Source organism: Peromyscus maniculatus, chromosome 12 (genome assembly GCF_049852395.1).
Source record: "Peromyscus maniculatus bairdii isolate BWxNUB_F1_BW_parent chromosome 12, HU_Pman_BW_mat_3.1, whole genome shotgun sequence".
In the NCBI taxonomy this organism is placed as follows: domain Eukaryota; kingdom Metazoa; phylum Chordata; class Mammalia; order Rodentia; family Cricetidae; genus Peromyscus; species Peromyscus maniculatus.
In genome coordinates this window covers 24,568,177-24,582,433 of record NC_134863.1, presented here as the reverse complement: position 1 = coordinate 24,582,433, position 14,257 = coordinate 24,568,177, and the positions used below count along the sequence as shown (strand labels likewise).

At 45.3% G+C, this 14,257-nt stretch overlaps 1 protein-coding gene across 3 annotated transcripts in view; it reads right to left on the bottom strand.

The window, feature by feature from the left end:
* The window catches only part of Snx4 (sorting nexin 4), a 63,374-nt gene extending 49,740 nt beyond the window's left edge, over window positions 1-13,634 (bottom strand). Inside the window, exons 1-2 of one of the 3 annotated variants that reach the window (XM_076548750.1) lie at window positions 13,276-13,419; window positions 4,887-5,035 (exon numbers count right to left, since the gene is read on the bottom strand). Coding sequence is in view for 1 of the 3 variants with exons in the window: in XM_006974537.4 (XP_006974599.2) it covers window positions 13,276-13,419 (144 nt within the window). In the remaining 2 variants the exon portion in view is untranslated. Of the gene's footprint in view, window positions 1-4,886; window positions 5,036-12,887; window positions 13,019-13,275 lie in introns of those variants that run through there. The other 2 variants (XM_076548751.1, XM_006974537.4) reach the window with 2 other exon arrangements.
* Between the last annotated feature and the right edge of the window lie 623 nt (window positions 13,635-14,257).

Here is a 14,257-nt window from a genome sequence, read left to right as displayed (position 1 = left end):
TTCCTCAGAGTTCTGCATCCTGAGCAGCTTCAAGGCTGCTGGCTGAGATGGTCCAGCTTCACAGGCTACTCCAGCCAGACTTCAGCTAAGGCTTGCACTTTTCCACTGCACAGAGACTGGACAACAAATAATAACAGCTACCTCTCCCAGAACTTAACCATTATCCCAATTTTCCCAGGGTTTCCTAAAGATGCCAGCACTCCCAGACAACAGGAAACAGTGTTGAGAACAAGACACGCACATTCCAAGAGGTATGATAGATGGCTTTTTGGTCATCCAATGTGTTATAGATGTTTGTCATTGCTTAAGGAGGTTGGTTACAAATTGTTATTGGTCATGGTCAGGAAAACGCTAAACAAAGGAGTTAGATTCAAGGGGCTCTTTCTGAAGGAAAAAAAAAGGAAGATATAGTATAAAAATGATGAAATGAAAGGGTGGATTGTAGGCTGGAGAAATGGCTCAAAGGTTAAGAGCACCAATAGATCTTCCCGAGGTCCTGAGTTCAATTCCCAGCAACCACATGGTGGCTCACAACCATCTATAATGAGATCTGGTGCCCTCTTCTGGTGTGCAGACATATATGCAGGCAGAACACTGTATATCTAATAAATTAATCTTTAAAAAAAAGGGGGGGGGTAATGTTGTGTATTTTTAAACAACCTAGACTAGTCTCAAATATTTTACAATGGTATGGATTTTTGTAATATTGATAGAAATTTAAGATTATTTTTGTTAAACTGTGTATGTTTCTATTTTTGTTTAAGGAATTTTACCTACACAGCTCATTTAAAAAGGTTATGTGAAGTTTTAGTCTTTGAAAGTTTTTGGGATAATAAATTCAGGTTAATAGTCATCTATAACTATCAAACTTATAGTCATGTTAGATATGTTCTCAAGGTCATACAGAGATATATTTTAGATAGATAGGTGATCTTCAAACAGTTCAAAGACCTACAGAATATGACATTTAAAATGTTTTCATAACATAAGGCTTTTCATGACAATGAGACACATCTGCTTCTGGCAGCACCAACCTACTTCAGAGAAGATGACGGGCATTGAAGTTTACTTTCTTTGTGGCAAAGCAACTGCCCTTGCCTCGACTGCTGACAGTATGCTGTCCAAATCGGACAAGCAGGACACAAAAGAAAGTGACTATCAAACTTTGCCAAGACAAGGTAAGATAGTCCTTCAAAATTCCTGTTTCACAAAAACGTTTGTCAGATATTCTAGGCCTGCAGGCCAAAGATAGACGCCCCAATGTTAAGGAGGAACCTTCGGTGACTGTCTAAGCAACCAGCTTTTCTGTCCTTTCTATAGTTTTGAAAGTTGTTTGCTCTGCCCTTCCTGTTTACTAAGGTAATATTATATCCTTCTGGAGTCTTTGATAGAGTTGAAGACTAGATAGTCATAGTTTTCCTTAGTTATGATAGAAGATAAATTAGGTATAAAACTTTAGATTCACAAAGATAAATAATATTTTCTCTAATTTTGCCAAATACAAATGAACTGTAATTCTTACTTGATAAATGTTGGGTTTTTTTTAAGATTTATTTATTATGTATAGTGTTCTGCCTGCATTTTTGCCCACACACCAGAAGAGGGCACCAGATTTCATTACAGATGGTTGTGAGCCACCATGTAGTTGCTGGGAATTGAACTCATGACCTCTGGAAGAGCAGCCAGTGCTCTTAACCTCTGAGCCATCTCTCCAGCCCGATAAATGTTTTTGTTGTATATAATTTTACTATGTTAAAACTAAAGCTTTCCTTTTTAATTAGACATAAAGGGGGAAATGCTGTGGACCAATCTTTGTACACTGTAAATATGTGTTACTCTCATTGGTTAATAAAGTTGACAGGCCTATAGCTGGGCAAGAAGAGATGGGGTTGGAGAGCCAGACTAGGAGGACACTGGGAAGAAGGGCCAGTTTGTGTCCTGAGCCAGACACAGAGGAAGCAGGACATGTAGAAAATGAAGTAGCAAGCCATGAGACATGTGGTAGAACTTAGATAAGAAATATGTGTTAATTTAAGTTGTAAGAGCTAGTCAGGAACAAGCCTAAGCTATCGGCCAAGCATTTATAATTGAGTCTCTGTGTGGTTATTTGGGAGCTGTTTGGTGGTCCCAACAAAAAACTCCACCTACACATCACTGAAGGAAGTTAGGACAAGAACTCAAACCGGGCAGGAACCTGGAGGCAGGAGCTGATGCAGAGGCCATGGAGGAGTGCTGCATACAGGCTTGCTCCCCATGGTTTGCTCAGCCTGCTTTCTTATAGATCATAGGACCACCAGCCCAGGGGTGGCACCACCCACAATAGATTGAGTCTCCCACATCAATCACTGATTAAGAAAACGCCCAACAGGCTTGCTAGATACTATGGAGGCATTTTCTCAATTGAAGTTCCCTCCTCTTTGATGACTCTAGCTTATGTCAAGGTAGCATAAAATTAGCACACACCATTGCCTTGATCATGGTGTATCATCACAGCAATAGAAAAGGAACTAACACAACAAGAAACCATTACACAATTGCTAGCGAAAATGTTAAAAAAGAAAACAGTGTCAGTACCTCAGAAAGTTAAAGGCATGGTGGTTCATGTCTAATTACAGCACTCCAGCCTGATACTACAGAGGTATTTTCTGTGGAGCACTGCCATAATTTCTAGACCTGCTGGGCTAGAGTGAGACCTGTCTCAAACAGTTAAACAAAAACTTACCATATGATTAGCATTACAGTCCTACAAATCTGCTCAGGGGAACAGACAAAATTCTTAAGAGCTAAAACCCAAATCAACCACAATGTCATCAAATGGTGAATAAACAAAATATAAAATGCCAAAAAAAAAATTATTCAGTAAGAAAAAGGAATGCAGCTGGGCAGTGGTAGCACATGCCTTTAGTCTCAGCACTCAGGAGGCAGAGGCAGGTGGATTCCTGAGCTGCAGGCCAGGCTGGTCTATAGAGTGAGTTCTAGGGCAGCCAGGGCCATACAGAGAAACCTTGTCTTTAAAAAAAGAGGGGGGGGAGGGAGAGAGGGGAAGGCATGCTATAAGGATCAACCTCAAAAATATTATAAGTAAGTAATAAAGGAACATACACACACACACACACACACACACACACACACACACACACACACACACACACATACAGGGTCATTAAACAGGTTCAAGGCTTCAAGAAATCTGCTGCCCATGGAAATCCAAAAAGCCAGTAACCACCATACACCCTGGAACCCAGTGGTCCCCAAAACAGTTTGACTCATCACCCAAGTTGTGAAAACCAATTTCCAGGCCTACCTTTACCACCCCACCCCGCTCTGGACCAGAGACCGGCATGGCATGTTCTCCTGCACCCTTGGTTTGGATGTACCGACCTCTCAACCCAACAAAAGACTGTTCCTGTTGAGGGCAAACTGAGTCTGTATCCTTCTACTTTCCTCTGCATCTAAGAAGCCAGACTCCAACGACAGCAGACTGGACGACACTGTTGGTGACTGAGGGTAGGAAGGAGAGCTTGAACACCACGGGGGAGGAGGGAACTTGGGGTGAGAGCAGTGTTCTAAAACTAGGTTGTGGGGCTGGAGAGACGGCTCAACCATTAAAGGCTAGGCTCCCAAACAAAAATAAAACTAGATTGTGAAGATGGTTGTAGAAATCACTGAACTGCACATTTACAGTGGATGCATTTTTCAGAGTACAAATTATACCTAAATTTTTTTAATGCACATGTGTATGTATGTAGGGAGGGGTGGGTGCACATGCACAGTGCACGTGCAGAAGTCAGAGGGCAACTTGCAGGAATCAAATCTTCCTACCCTGTTCCCCGGGTCAAACTCAGGTCATCACCATGGCAGCAAGCACCTTTGCCAGCTAAGCCATCTCACTGGCCCACAAACTAGACCTTGAAGATGATGATTTTCAAAAAGAAAAAGCAGTCCATGAAGCTGTACTGTCAAGTAAATTACACAAAGTTAAATAAGGAACAAGGTGTGTCCCCATAAAATTCCACACAGAAAAAGGGTGAAGTAATATGGGTGCTTAGGCAGACAGTTGGGGTGGTGGCACATACCTGGAATCCCAGCTAGGGAGGCTAAAGAGAAGAATCAGCAGTGTAAGGCTAGCATGGATATCTTAACACACACACACACACACACACACACACACACACACACACACACGCGCACACACACACACACACACACACACACACACACACACACACACACACACTCATTCACTCACACTCAAAGAAGATCATTTGCAAAGTTAAGAAGATATATCCAGACAAAAATGGAATATGCTCAGGAGCCACATGGCCAGCATTTCTGCTAAAGTGAACCCAATCACCAATTTAATCATAAAGTGTAGGAGTCCACAGTGACTCCAGTTTGCGGCTTGATTCCATCTTGACTCAAGGTCTTTGCCCCTCAAGGCTGGATAACAGGATGTATCGCCAAAGGCATGGTTGCCAAATGTCTTGAGAATTAAGGAGGTTTTTATGCTCATTTGTTCCTTGAACGATGGTGTCCTTGAGAGGAGGGGGTTCTTTTGCCCCCCCCCACTTTGGGTATAAAAAGGCTGTGAGAAATAAACTCAGGGCTGCTGCAGTACTGACTGAGAGCCCTCCTGACTCCATTTTTTGTCTTTGTCTATTCTGTATCTGTTTTTTCTCAATGCTCACTCCCCTACTCAGTACTGTTCAACAGGTCTGATGGGACCTGACAATAAAGAGAGAAGACAGACCTAAACGGAGGAAAATTCTACAAACATTCTCTAATGCTGAAAAGATTTAAGACTGCAAAGGTAAAAACCAAGTGATTTTTCCGGCTAGAAGAAACCAAGAAATAACAAGTCCTGGGATGAGCAGTGCAGCACTGACCTTTCTACTAAAGGACACTAAGACCCAACTGGCAAAGTGTTCTCAGCTGACAGCACACAGTATGTGCTTTGGCATGCTACGCCCCTGATGGTGCTGGCTGTCCTTCGGATGGTTACACAGGACACTGTCCTTGCTCGTCCTGAAGTATCCTTGGGGAAGAGATAAAGAGCAGCACGTTGAGACCTGATCTCTCAGATTCAGAGAAAGGCACAGCCTGCATACGCTACGGTTTGACTATGCAATGTCCCCCAGGCTGTTGTGTTGAATACTGAGTCCTCCACTGGTGGAGTAACTCAGCCTGTTGGGGCTGGAGAGATGGCTCCCTGGTTAAGAGCTCGTTACCCTTCCAGAGGACCTGGCTTTGATTCCCAGCACCCACATGGCAGGTCACAACTGTCTGTAACTCTAGTTCCAGGGGATCTGACACCCTCACACAGACATGCATGCAGGCAAAACACCAGTGAACATTAAATAAATAAATAAATAATTTAAAGAAAACCTTAGGAAGGACAGCCTGCACGGAGGAATTAGGTTACTGGGCAGTGTCTTTGAAGTAGGTATCTGTCTTCTCCAGCTCCTCCCTGGACAACCGCCTTCACATGCTCTGGCCACTATTCTGCTCAGGCAGAATGAAGCCAAGTAGTCAGTTACACCAAAGAGCTACAATCAATCCTCAAGTTGTTTCTGTCACAATGACCCAAGTACAAATTATAAATTTGAGATTTCAAAATACAAAGACCTCAGGCTGGCCTTGAACTATAGACATACTCTAAAACAATTTTAAATGGTCATATGAAGCATAAATTTTGTTTCAGTTATGTTTCAAGAAAAAAAAACAATAAACAACCTTCAAATCATTGCAGAGAATAAAATAAACAATACACCTCTCATTTAGTCTGTTATGAGACTAAATCCTAAACAGAAACCCAGATTATGGAGCTGGAGAGATGGCTCAGTGGTAAGAGCACTGACTGATTTTCCAGAGGACCCAGGTTTAATTCCTAGCATCTACACGGTAGCTCACAACTGTCTGTAATTCCAGTTCCAGGGGATCTGATGCCCTTCACACAGACATATAAACAGGCAAAACACCAATGCACTAAATAAATAAATAGAACCCCAAGTTAGCATAAAATATGACAGAATAAAAATAAAGTCAGTTAAAGAATACAAATACTTCAAACTCCCTATGTGTGGTGGTTTGGATGTGAATGAACCCACTGTTTCATATATATGAAATATTTGGTCCCTAGTTAGTGGAGCTGTTTGGGAAGATTCATTAGGCGTATCCTTGATGGAGGAGGTGTGTCACTAGGGACTGACTTTGAGGATTCAAAAGCCGATGACATCCCAGTGTCTTTCTCTTTGCCTGGTGCATGTGGGTCAAGATGTAAGCTCTTGCTACATCTTGCTATTGCTCCAGTTCCCTGCCTGCCTGCCTGCCGCCATGTTCCCAGCCATCGTGGTCAGGAACTCTAACCCTGTAGAACTGTGAGCCACCAACTTAAATGCTTTCTTTTTTATAAGTTACCTTGGTCATGGTACTTTGTCATAACAACTGAAAACTAAGACTAAGGTAAGTAACAGAAAGACATAAAACATTAGTTATACAAGGCATAAAACGGAAAAATGACAAATAAAAGACAAGGCAAAGAAATTACAAGACAACAACAGATAGCCTCAGGCCCAACAGACACTGATACCAAGAAAAAACAAAAGTCCATAAGTGAGCTGGCGGTGGTGGCACACGCCTTTAGTCCCAGCACTCAGGAGGCAGAGGCAGGTGGATCTCTGTGAGTTCGAGGCCAGCCTGGTCTACAGAGTGAGATCCAGGACAGGCACCAAAACTACACAGAGAAACCCTGTCTCCAAAACAACAACAAAAAGAGTGCATAGTGTTCTTATAAAGACCCAAGTTCAGTTCTGAGTTCAAGGCCAGCCTAGGCTACAGAGTGAGTTCCAGGACAGTTGAGGCTACACAGGAAAACTCTGTTGGGGGGGTGGTCCGTAAGAAAGCTCTGTAAGTATCAGAGAAGTACCAATTTCTCAGAAACTTTATCAGGGGTTTCCTGTGTAACTCTTGAGCAGTGACTGAACCTTTCTTCCTCAGTTTCCTTATTGTAGAACTGGAGCAGAACCTTCACTGGCTACTCTAGTTTGCTCTCTGTTGCTGTGATAAAACACTGACCAAAACCAACTGAGGGAGAAAAGGCTTGTGTGGCTCATACTTCCCATCCCAGTCCATTACTGAGGGAGTCAGGGCAGGAACTGAAGAAGAGGCCATGGAAGAATGTTACTGTTACTGGCTCTTGCTCCCTCTGGCTTTCTCAGTTGCTCTGTTATACAAACCCACACCATCTGTCCAGGGCTGGCACCACCCCGAGAGGGCTATGCCCCTCTCTGTCAGTTAGCAATCACAAAAGTGCCTCACAGACACACCCACAGACAGGCCAAGCTGATGGAGGCAGTTCCTCAACTGAGAGTCCCTCTCCCCAGGTGATTCTAGTTACCTGTCAAGGGGACACAAATTAACCAGCACACCCGCTTCCCTGCACCTTCATAAGGCCAACAACAAGTAACTGTGACCTCATGACTTCAAGAACCCAGACTGGGATGACAGGATCAGGAATCCAGAATGAAGCATACACATACAGCTAAAGCTGTAAACAGCAACTCTTTTTTTTCTGTTTGTTTTTGAAGCTGCTATTGTTTGTTTTGTTTTGAGACAGGATCTCTCTATGTAGCCCTGGCTGTCTTGGATCTCATTATATAGACCAGGCTGGCCTCGAACTCACAACAGAAATATGCCTCCTCTGCCTGCCGATGCTGGGATTGAAGGCATGTGCAACCTTGTCCAGCTCCAGATTTACACAAGTCTTTGCTTTTCTCACTAAAAGTACACTTACCTAATCTCTGAGTACTAGAGCCTGTCAACTGAAGTCAATGTCTAAGTCTCAAACATACACGAACACACACACACACACACACACATAGTGTGAATAGAAAATGTATTGTTAGCTGGGCAGTGGTGGCCCATGCCTTTAATCCCAGCACTCGGGAGGCAGAGGCAGGCGGATCTCTGTGAGTTCGAGGCCAGCCTGGGCTACCAAGTGAGTTCCAGGAAAAGCGCAAAGCTACATAGAGAAACCCCGTCTCAAAACAAGGTGGGAGCTGGCATGGTGGCCCATCCTTTTAAGCCCAGCATGGGAGGCAGAGGCAGGCGGATCTCTGTGAGTTCCAGGACAACCATGCCCTGTCTTAAAACAAAAGAAGAAAACACAGAGTAGATGGCATCTAAGGAATGAAGGACACCTACAGTTGTCCTCTGGCCTCCACAGGCAGATATACACCACACATAAACACTTGTACTCACACACATAAACACACACATGTGCACATACACACAATAAAAGTTATTTTTAAAATTCTATTAGGGCTGGAGAGATGGCTCAGAGGTTAAGAGCACTGACTGCTCTTCCAGAGGTCCTGAGTTCAGTTCCCAACAACCACAAAGTGGCTCACAACCATCTGTAATGAAATCTGGTGCCCTCTTCTGGCCTGCAGGGATACATGCAGACAGAATACTCTATGTATAATATTTAAATCTTTTAAAAAAAAATTCTATCTACTTACCTATTAGAGATAAGAGTCTCAAGCACTCTAGGCTGGGTTCAAACTTACTACATAGCCAAGAATGATCTGAACTTCTGATTTTTCTTTCTCCACATCCTCAATGCTGGGATTACCCACATGTACCAGCCTGTCTAGCTTACAGGATGCTAGAGAGCAAATGCAGGACTTCATGCATCCTAGGCAAGCACTTTACAAATCAAGCTATATTCCCAGCCCTAAAAAGTATGATTTAGTCATTTGTAGCTTAACTAATATTAGTCAGCACTCTGTCACTAAAATTAAATATCTGAGGGGTCAATCTAAAAGAAAGGTTTATTTTGGCTTGCAGCTTTGCAGGATTCAGACTAATGAATTGGCTCTTGTTTTGGGGCTGTAGCAAGGCAGAATACATTGGCTGGGAGGTGAGTGTACTCATGTCCTAATAAGGGAGCGGGGTAAGAGAAAGGACAGTAGGGTATTTTGGTAGTTGAATGAGAAATGTCCCCCATAGACTCATGTATCTGAATACTTGGTCCCCAGCTCGTGGCCCGTTTGGGGAGGTTATGGAACCTTAAGGAGGTGAAGCCCTCTGGAGGAAGCCCATCACTTAGGTAGGCTTTGAAAGGATTTATAGCCTCATCTGTGGTGGGTGATATATTGTGTACCCTAATAAAATTTGCCTGAAGATCAGAGAACAGAACAAGCCACTAGATTAAACATAGAGGCCAGGCAGAGGTGGCACACACCTTTAATCCTAAAGCAGAGATCATTCTAGATCTCTGTGAGTTCAAAGCCACTGTGGACTACATGAGATTGATTGAGTTTAGGAGAGAAACAGAGCCAGGCAGTGGTGGCACACACCTTTAATCCCAGTACTTAGGAATCACAAGCCTTTAATCCCAGCACTTGAGATCTCATGCCTTTGCGTGGGAAAGCACACACACGCCTTTAATCCCAGCCCTAAGAAGGAAGTGATATGGCTGTGTGGAGAGAGGTATATAAGGCCGAGGGGACAGGAACTAAAGCTTTTCGGCTGAGGACAGCCCTTTCGGCTAGAGAGTCTTTTCAGGCTGAGGAGTCCTAGAACAAACTTCTAAAACACATCCTTTTGGAGACCTTCAAAGTTAAGCTATAACACGGCACCTGCAAAATCTCTCTTCCTTTTTACGTTATCCTCTCCTGCAGAGCTCCACTCAGGTCTGCTGTCCATCGGGGAAGGTGTTAATCATGCATGGGAATGTCTCTAAGCACTGGCTGAGCAAACTCTCTCGGTTCCACCAGCACTCCCAGGCCTAGGGCCCTTTCCCTTCAAATAACCACTACGAATTCCTCAGGCAAACACACTCAGGGGACACAAGCCCCAACCCCCCAGTCCCGCCGCCACCCCCCCCCCAGTCTCCCAACTCCGAAAAGCTTTCAACCTGAGAAGGAGTGCTCTGACCTCCATTCTCCCCAGATTCTCTTCCCTCCTGCTAGGACTATACGATACTTTTCTTAGAGACTGGACTCCTCTCCCGTTTCTTTCCTTCTCTAAATTATTGTTATTGTTTGTCTGGGGGTTTATATATTTATCTTCTTGGTTTTTGTTTCTTGTTTATTTTTCAGACGGTCGCTATATGTAGCCCTGTCTGTCTGGAACCCATTATGTAGACCAGGATGACTTCAAACTCAGAGTTCCACCTGTCTCTGCCTCCTAAATGCTGGGATTGACCACAGTTTTTTGTTGCTGTTTTTTTTTTTTTTTTTTTAATGAATGTGCTCTTCCCTACGTGCATGCACCTGTATATAAATGAACATGTACACACAAATTAACATGAACAAATGAATTTTAGATTCCATACTGCAAGTTCATATTGATTAAATATCTAAGTATGTTCACAAAATAATAAAGTTTTATCATCATGATCAAATTCAAAGTCCTTATGATGTAGCCAAAAGACACAAAGGCTGTGTGCAGTTCTGGAGTAAAGCATTTGCCTGCCAGGTGTGAGGTTCTGGATTCAATCCCAGAACCAGAAAAGGGGTGGAGGTGAGTGGAGGTGGGCACATAACCATAAGTTTGGGAAACATTTTAAACCCTGGAAATATTCAGTATTCAGTATTCGTAAGGACACATCTGCCACTAGCGATGGGCGTGTAAATTGAAAGCCACTGTGGAAACAATCTAGCACCACCTAACTGCAGGAGCTGAACACACTACTACCCTACAACCCTGCAATTCTGCTCCTACATTTCGACTGGAACCTTGAACTCTTTAAAATAAGAGATATTTAAGAGCAAGTTCATGGTAGTAATAACTCTTTGAAACAGCAAAATTTTCATTATCCAACTACCCATAAACAGAAAAGGTAAATCAACTGTGGAGTGCACAGAAAAAAAAAAAAAACAACTACAGAGCTATGAAAATAAAAGAGCTAAGACACTTTTGAGATAAACCCTAAAAGAAAGAAACCATACAGATTTCATTTATGAAACTTCAAAATCAGGTAAAAGTAAAGAATATATGTTTTAGGGATACTTAGAGTCACATCATCAAGTAAGAGGTCGGTCCAGCAGCTCAAACCTGGAACCCCATCACTTGGGAGGATGAAGGATGACTGCAAAACTTCAGGGCTAACCTGGGTTAGAGTGAGACTCTATCTAAACAAAGCAAAAACACCAAGATCAGGAGTTCCAGGCCACCCCTGAACTACATGGAAACTTGACAAAACAGAAACACATGAGAATAGTCTAAATCTGGGCTGGACAGGTGGCTCAGTGAAATAAGAGCATTAGGTGGCCTTGCAGAAGACGCAGATTCTGGTCCCAGCATCCACATGGTGGCTCACAACCATCCCTACCTCCACTTCCAGAGGACCCAATTGTGTGTGTGTGTGTGTGTGTGTGTGTGTGTGTGTGCGCGCGCGCGCGTGCGTGCGCGCGTGCGCACGCGCACACGCACACACACACACACACACACAAGAGTAAGAGAAAGAGAGAGAGAGATTGATTGATTGATTGATTGATTGATTGAGGCAAAATACTCACATACAAAAAATAAACCTTAAGAGTACATAGTGACCTGAGGGGGGGTGGCGCACACCTTTAGTCCCAGCACTCAGGAGGCAGAGGCAGGCAGATCTCTGTGAGTTCGAGGCCAGCCTGGTCTACAGGATGAGATCCAGGACAGGCACCAAAACTACACAGAGAATCCCTGTCCCAAAACAACAACAAAAAGAGTGTACAGTGTTCTTATAAAGACCCAAGTTCAGTTCCCAGTACCCATGTTGGGCAGCCCCTGTAACTACAGCTCCAGAGAGTCACACAGCCATACTCAGAAAGAGATCCCCTTAAAAAAAACACATAATAAAAAAGAAGCTAATGTCACCAAGCACGGTGGCTCATGCCTTTAATCTCGAGACAGATCTCTATGCATTCCAGGCCAGCTATGGTGACACAAAGAGACAAAGCTTAAGGAAAAAAATACTGCATACTTATGATTACATCTACATGACATTCCTGAAAAGGGAAAACAATGGAAATGATGGAAAACAAAAGAAAAGGACCCGTGGGTGAGGGGTTTGGTGGAGAGAGTGAAGAACAGGCCAAATACAGGATTTTTAGGACACTGAAAGAGTCTGTACGATAGCATTTGATGGATCATTATACATTATACATATTCCCAAACCCACATAACATTCGTTACCAAGAGTGAACTCTAAACTATGGGCTTGGGGTGCCAATGTGGGCTCATCGAGTTTAACATAAACCAGTGTTGATAAAGTAGAAGTCTGAATGTGAGAAGAGAGCATTATCGTATAATCTTTCCGTTTTCCTTTCCATTTTACGGTGAACTTAAAACTGTTGCAAGAATTTAAAGTTTTTAACTCATAAGTACGCTGCTGAGAAATTCCTGGTTAGTTCGTCTTGAAACTTAGTCCTTTCTAGAAAGGCATCGTTCATACAAATGCACACTGGTTTCTTTAGCATGGACACCTATTGTGGGGGGTGGGGGAGGTTAAAAAAAAAGGGAGGGGAAAGAGTTAGGAACAGGAGCAGCAGCAACTTGGCTGGATAGGCCATGCCCGGAGGGTCGAGCCTCTAGAGGGGCAGGGAGTTCCAATACGGGGGCGCCATTATGAGCTCCCTAATCGTTGTTCAGCAGAGTCTACAATTCTGTGAAGGCCCTTAGGGATGGACGCATTCACAGACAAGACAACGCCACACTCCCCGCCTTTCCTCCATCAGTAAAAAAAAAAAAGCACAGGGAACCAAAGGGGACTTCAAAGCTACGACGGCGGGCGCGGGGGAAGAGGGAGAGAACAGATCCGTCTTCGGGGGGCGGGGGGGGGGGGGGGGACGACATGGCACTGATCCCAAATGTACAGCCAAGTAACGAGTTCAACAAACGTTTCTTCGTCTGTCCCTTCAACACCACGCTGAAGTCCACTTCCCGACGGGGCAGCAGGCCCAGCCCCCCTCCCTGCGCACACTCCCCGCTCCCCCTGGGTGGAGCCGCCTCCCAGCGACCCCCTCGGCCGGCCGGAAACCGCAGCCAGCCTCTCCGTGGCCAGATCCCGGGGGGGCCGCGCCCACTGACAACCCCCGGGCCACGCCACGCAGGAGACCGTGCCCACGGGGCCCTCCCGTGCGCCGCGCCCGGGGGTCCGTCTCCACTCAGCTCAGGGTCATCCTCCGGCCTCCGGGGCCGCGCCCACCAGTCCCAGCCAGGGGACAGCCCGGCAGGGCCCGCTAGGCCCGGCCCCAGGCCCGAAGCCTCTGCCGCCCCTCTCCTCACCGTGTCGACCCCTGAGCTGTCTTCCCGGTTGCCCTCGGTCTCCTCCTCACCGACCGCGGCTTCCAGCAAAGCGCCAGGGCCCCCCAGCGGCTCCACGGGGGCCGGCTGCAATTGCCTCTCGGGGTCCGGAGGTGCCTGCTCCATAGCTGCCGTTCGGCACCGCGAGCCCAGTGCGCCTGTGCCGTGCCTCGCCCCGCCCCCTGCTCCCTGTAGCCCCGCCCCTTCACCCTCTGTAGCCCCGCCCCTGCCCACGGAAGCTCCTCCCAAGCAGCCCAGAACACAGAAGGTGGGGACCCAGCCAGCGTCCAGGACTTGATGGAGGGAAGTGAGGAAGAGCAAAGGGGAATCCACAGAGGGACTGGTCCGCTACGAAACTGGAAATCTGGGAGAGCCGGTGAAGACAAAAAAAAAAAAAAAGAAACGAAGGTCAAGTGAACTCAAAGAATAAGTGCAGAAATCATAGCTGGGCGGTGGCGGCGCATGCCTTTAATCCCAGCACTCAGGAGGCAGAGGCAGGCTGATCTCTTGAGTTCCAGGCCAGCCTGAAGAAAAGAAGAAGAAGAAGAAGAAGAAGAAGAAGAAGAAGAAGAAGAGGAGGAGGAGGAGGAGGAGGAGGAGGAGGAGGAGGAGGAGGAGGAGGACGAGGACGAGGACGAGGACGAGGAGGAGGACGAGGAGGAGGAGGAGGAGGAGGGAGAGAGAGAGAGAGAGAGAGAGAGAGAGAGAGAGAGAGAGAGAGAGAGAGAGAGAAAGAAAGAAAGAAAGAAAGAAAGAAAGAAAGAAAGGAAGGAAGGAAGGAAGGAAGGAAGGAAGAGGGAGAGAGAGAGAAAGAAAAAGAAAGAAAGAAAGAAAGAAAGAAAGAAAGAAAGAAAGAAAGAAAGAAAGAAAGAAAGAAAGAGAAATCATTAAAATTGGGGGTCCCTTCAAGTAACTGTGTCATTCAAAAGAAAGGAAGGGTCGTCTCGACCATCACCCTTGCCTT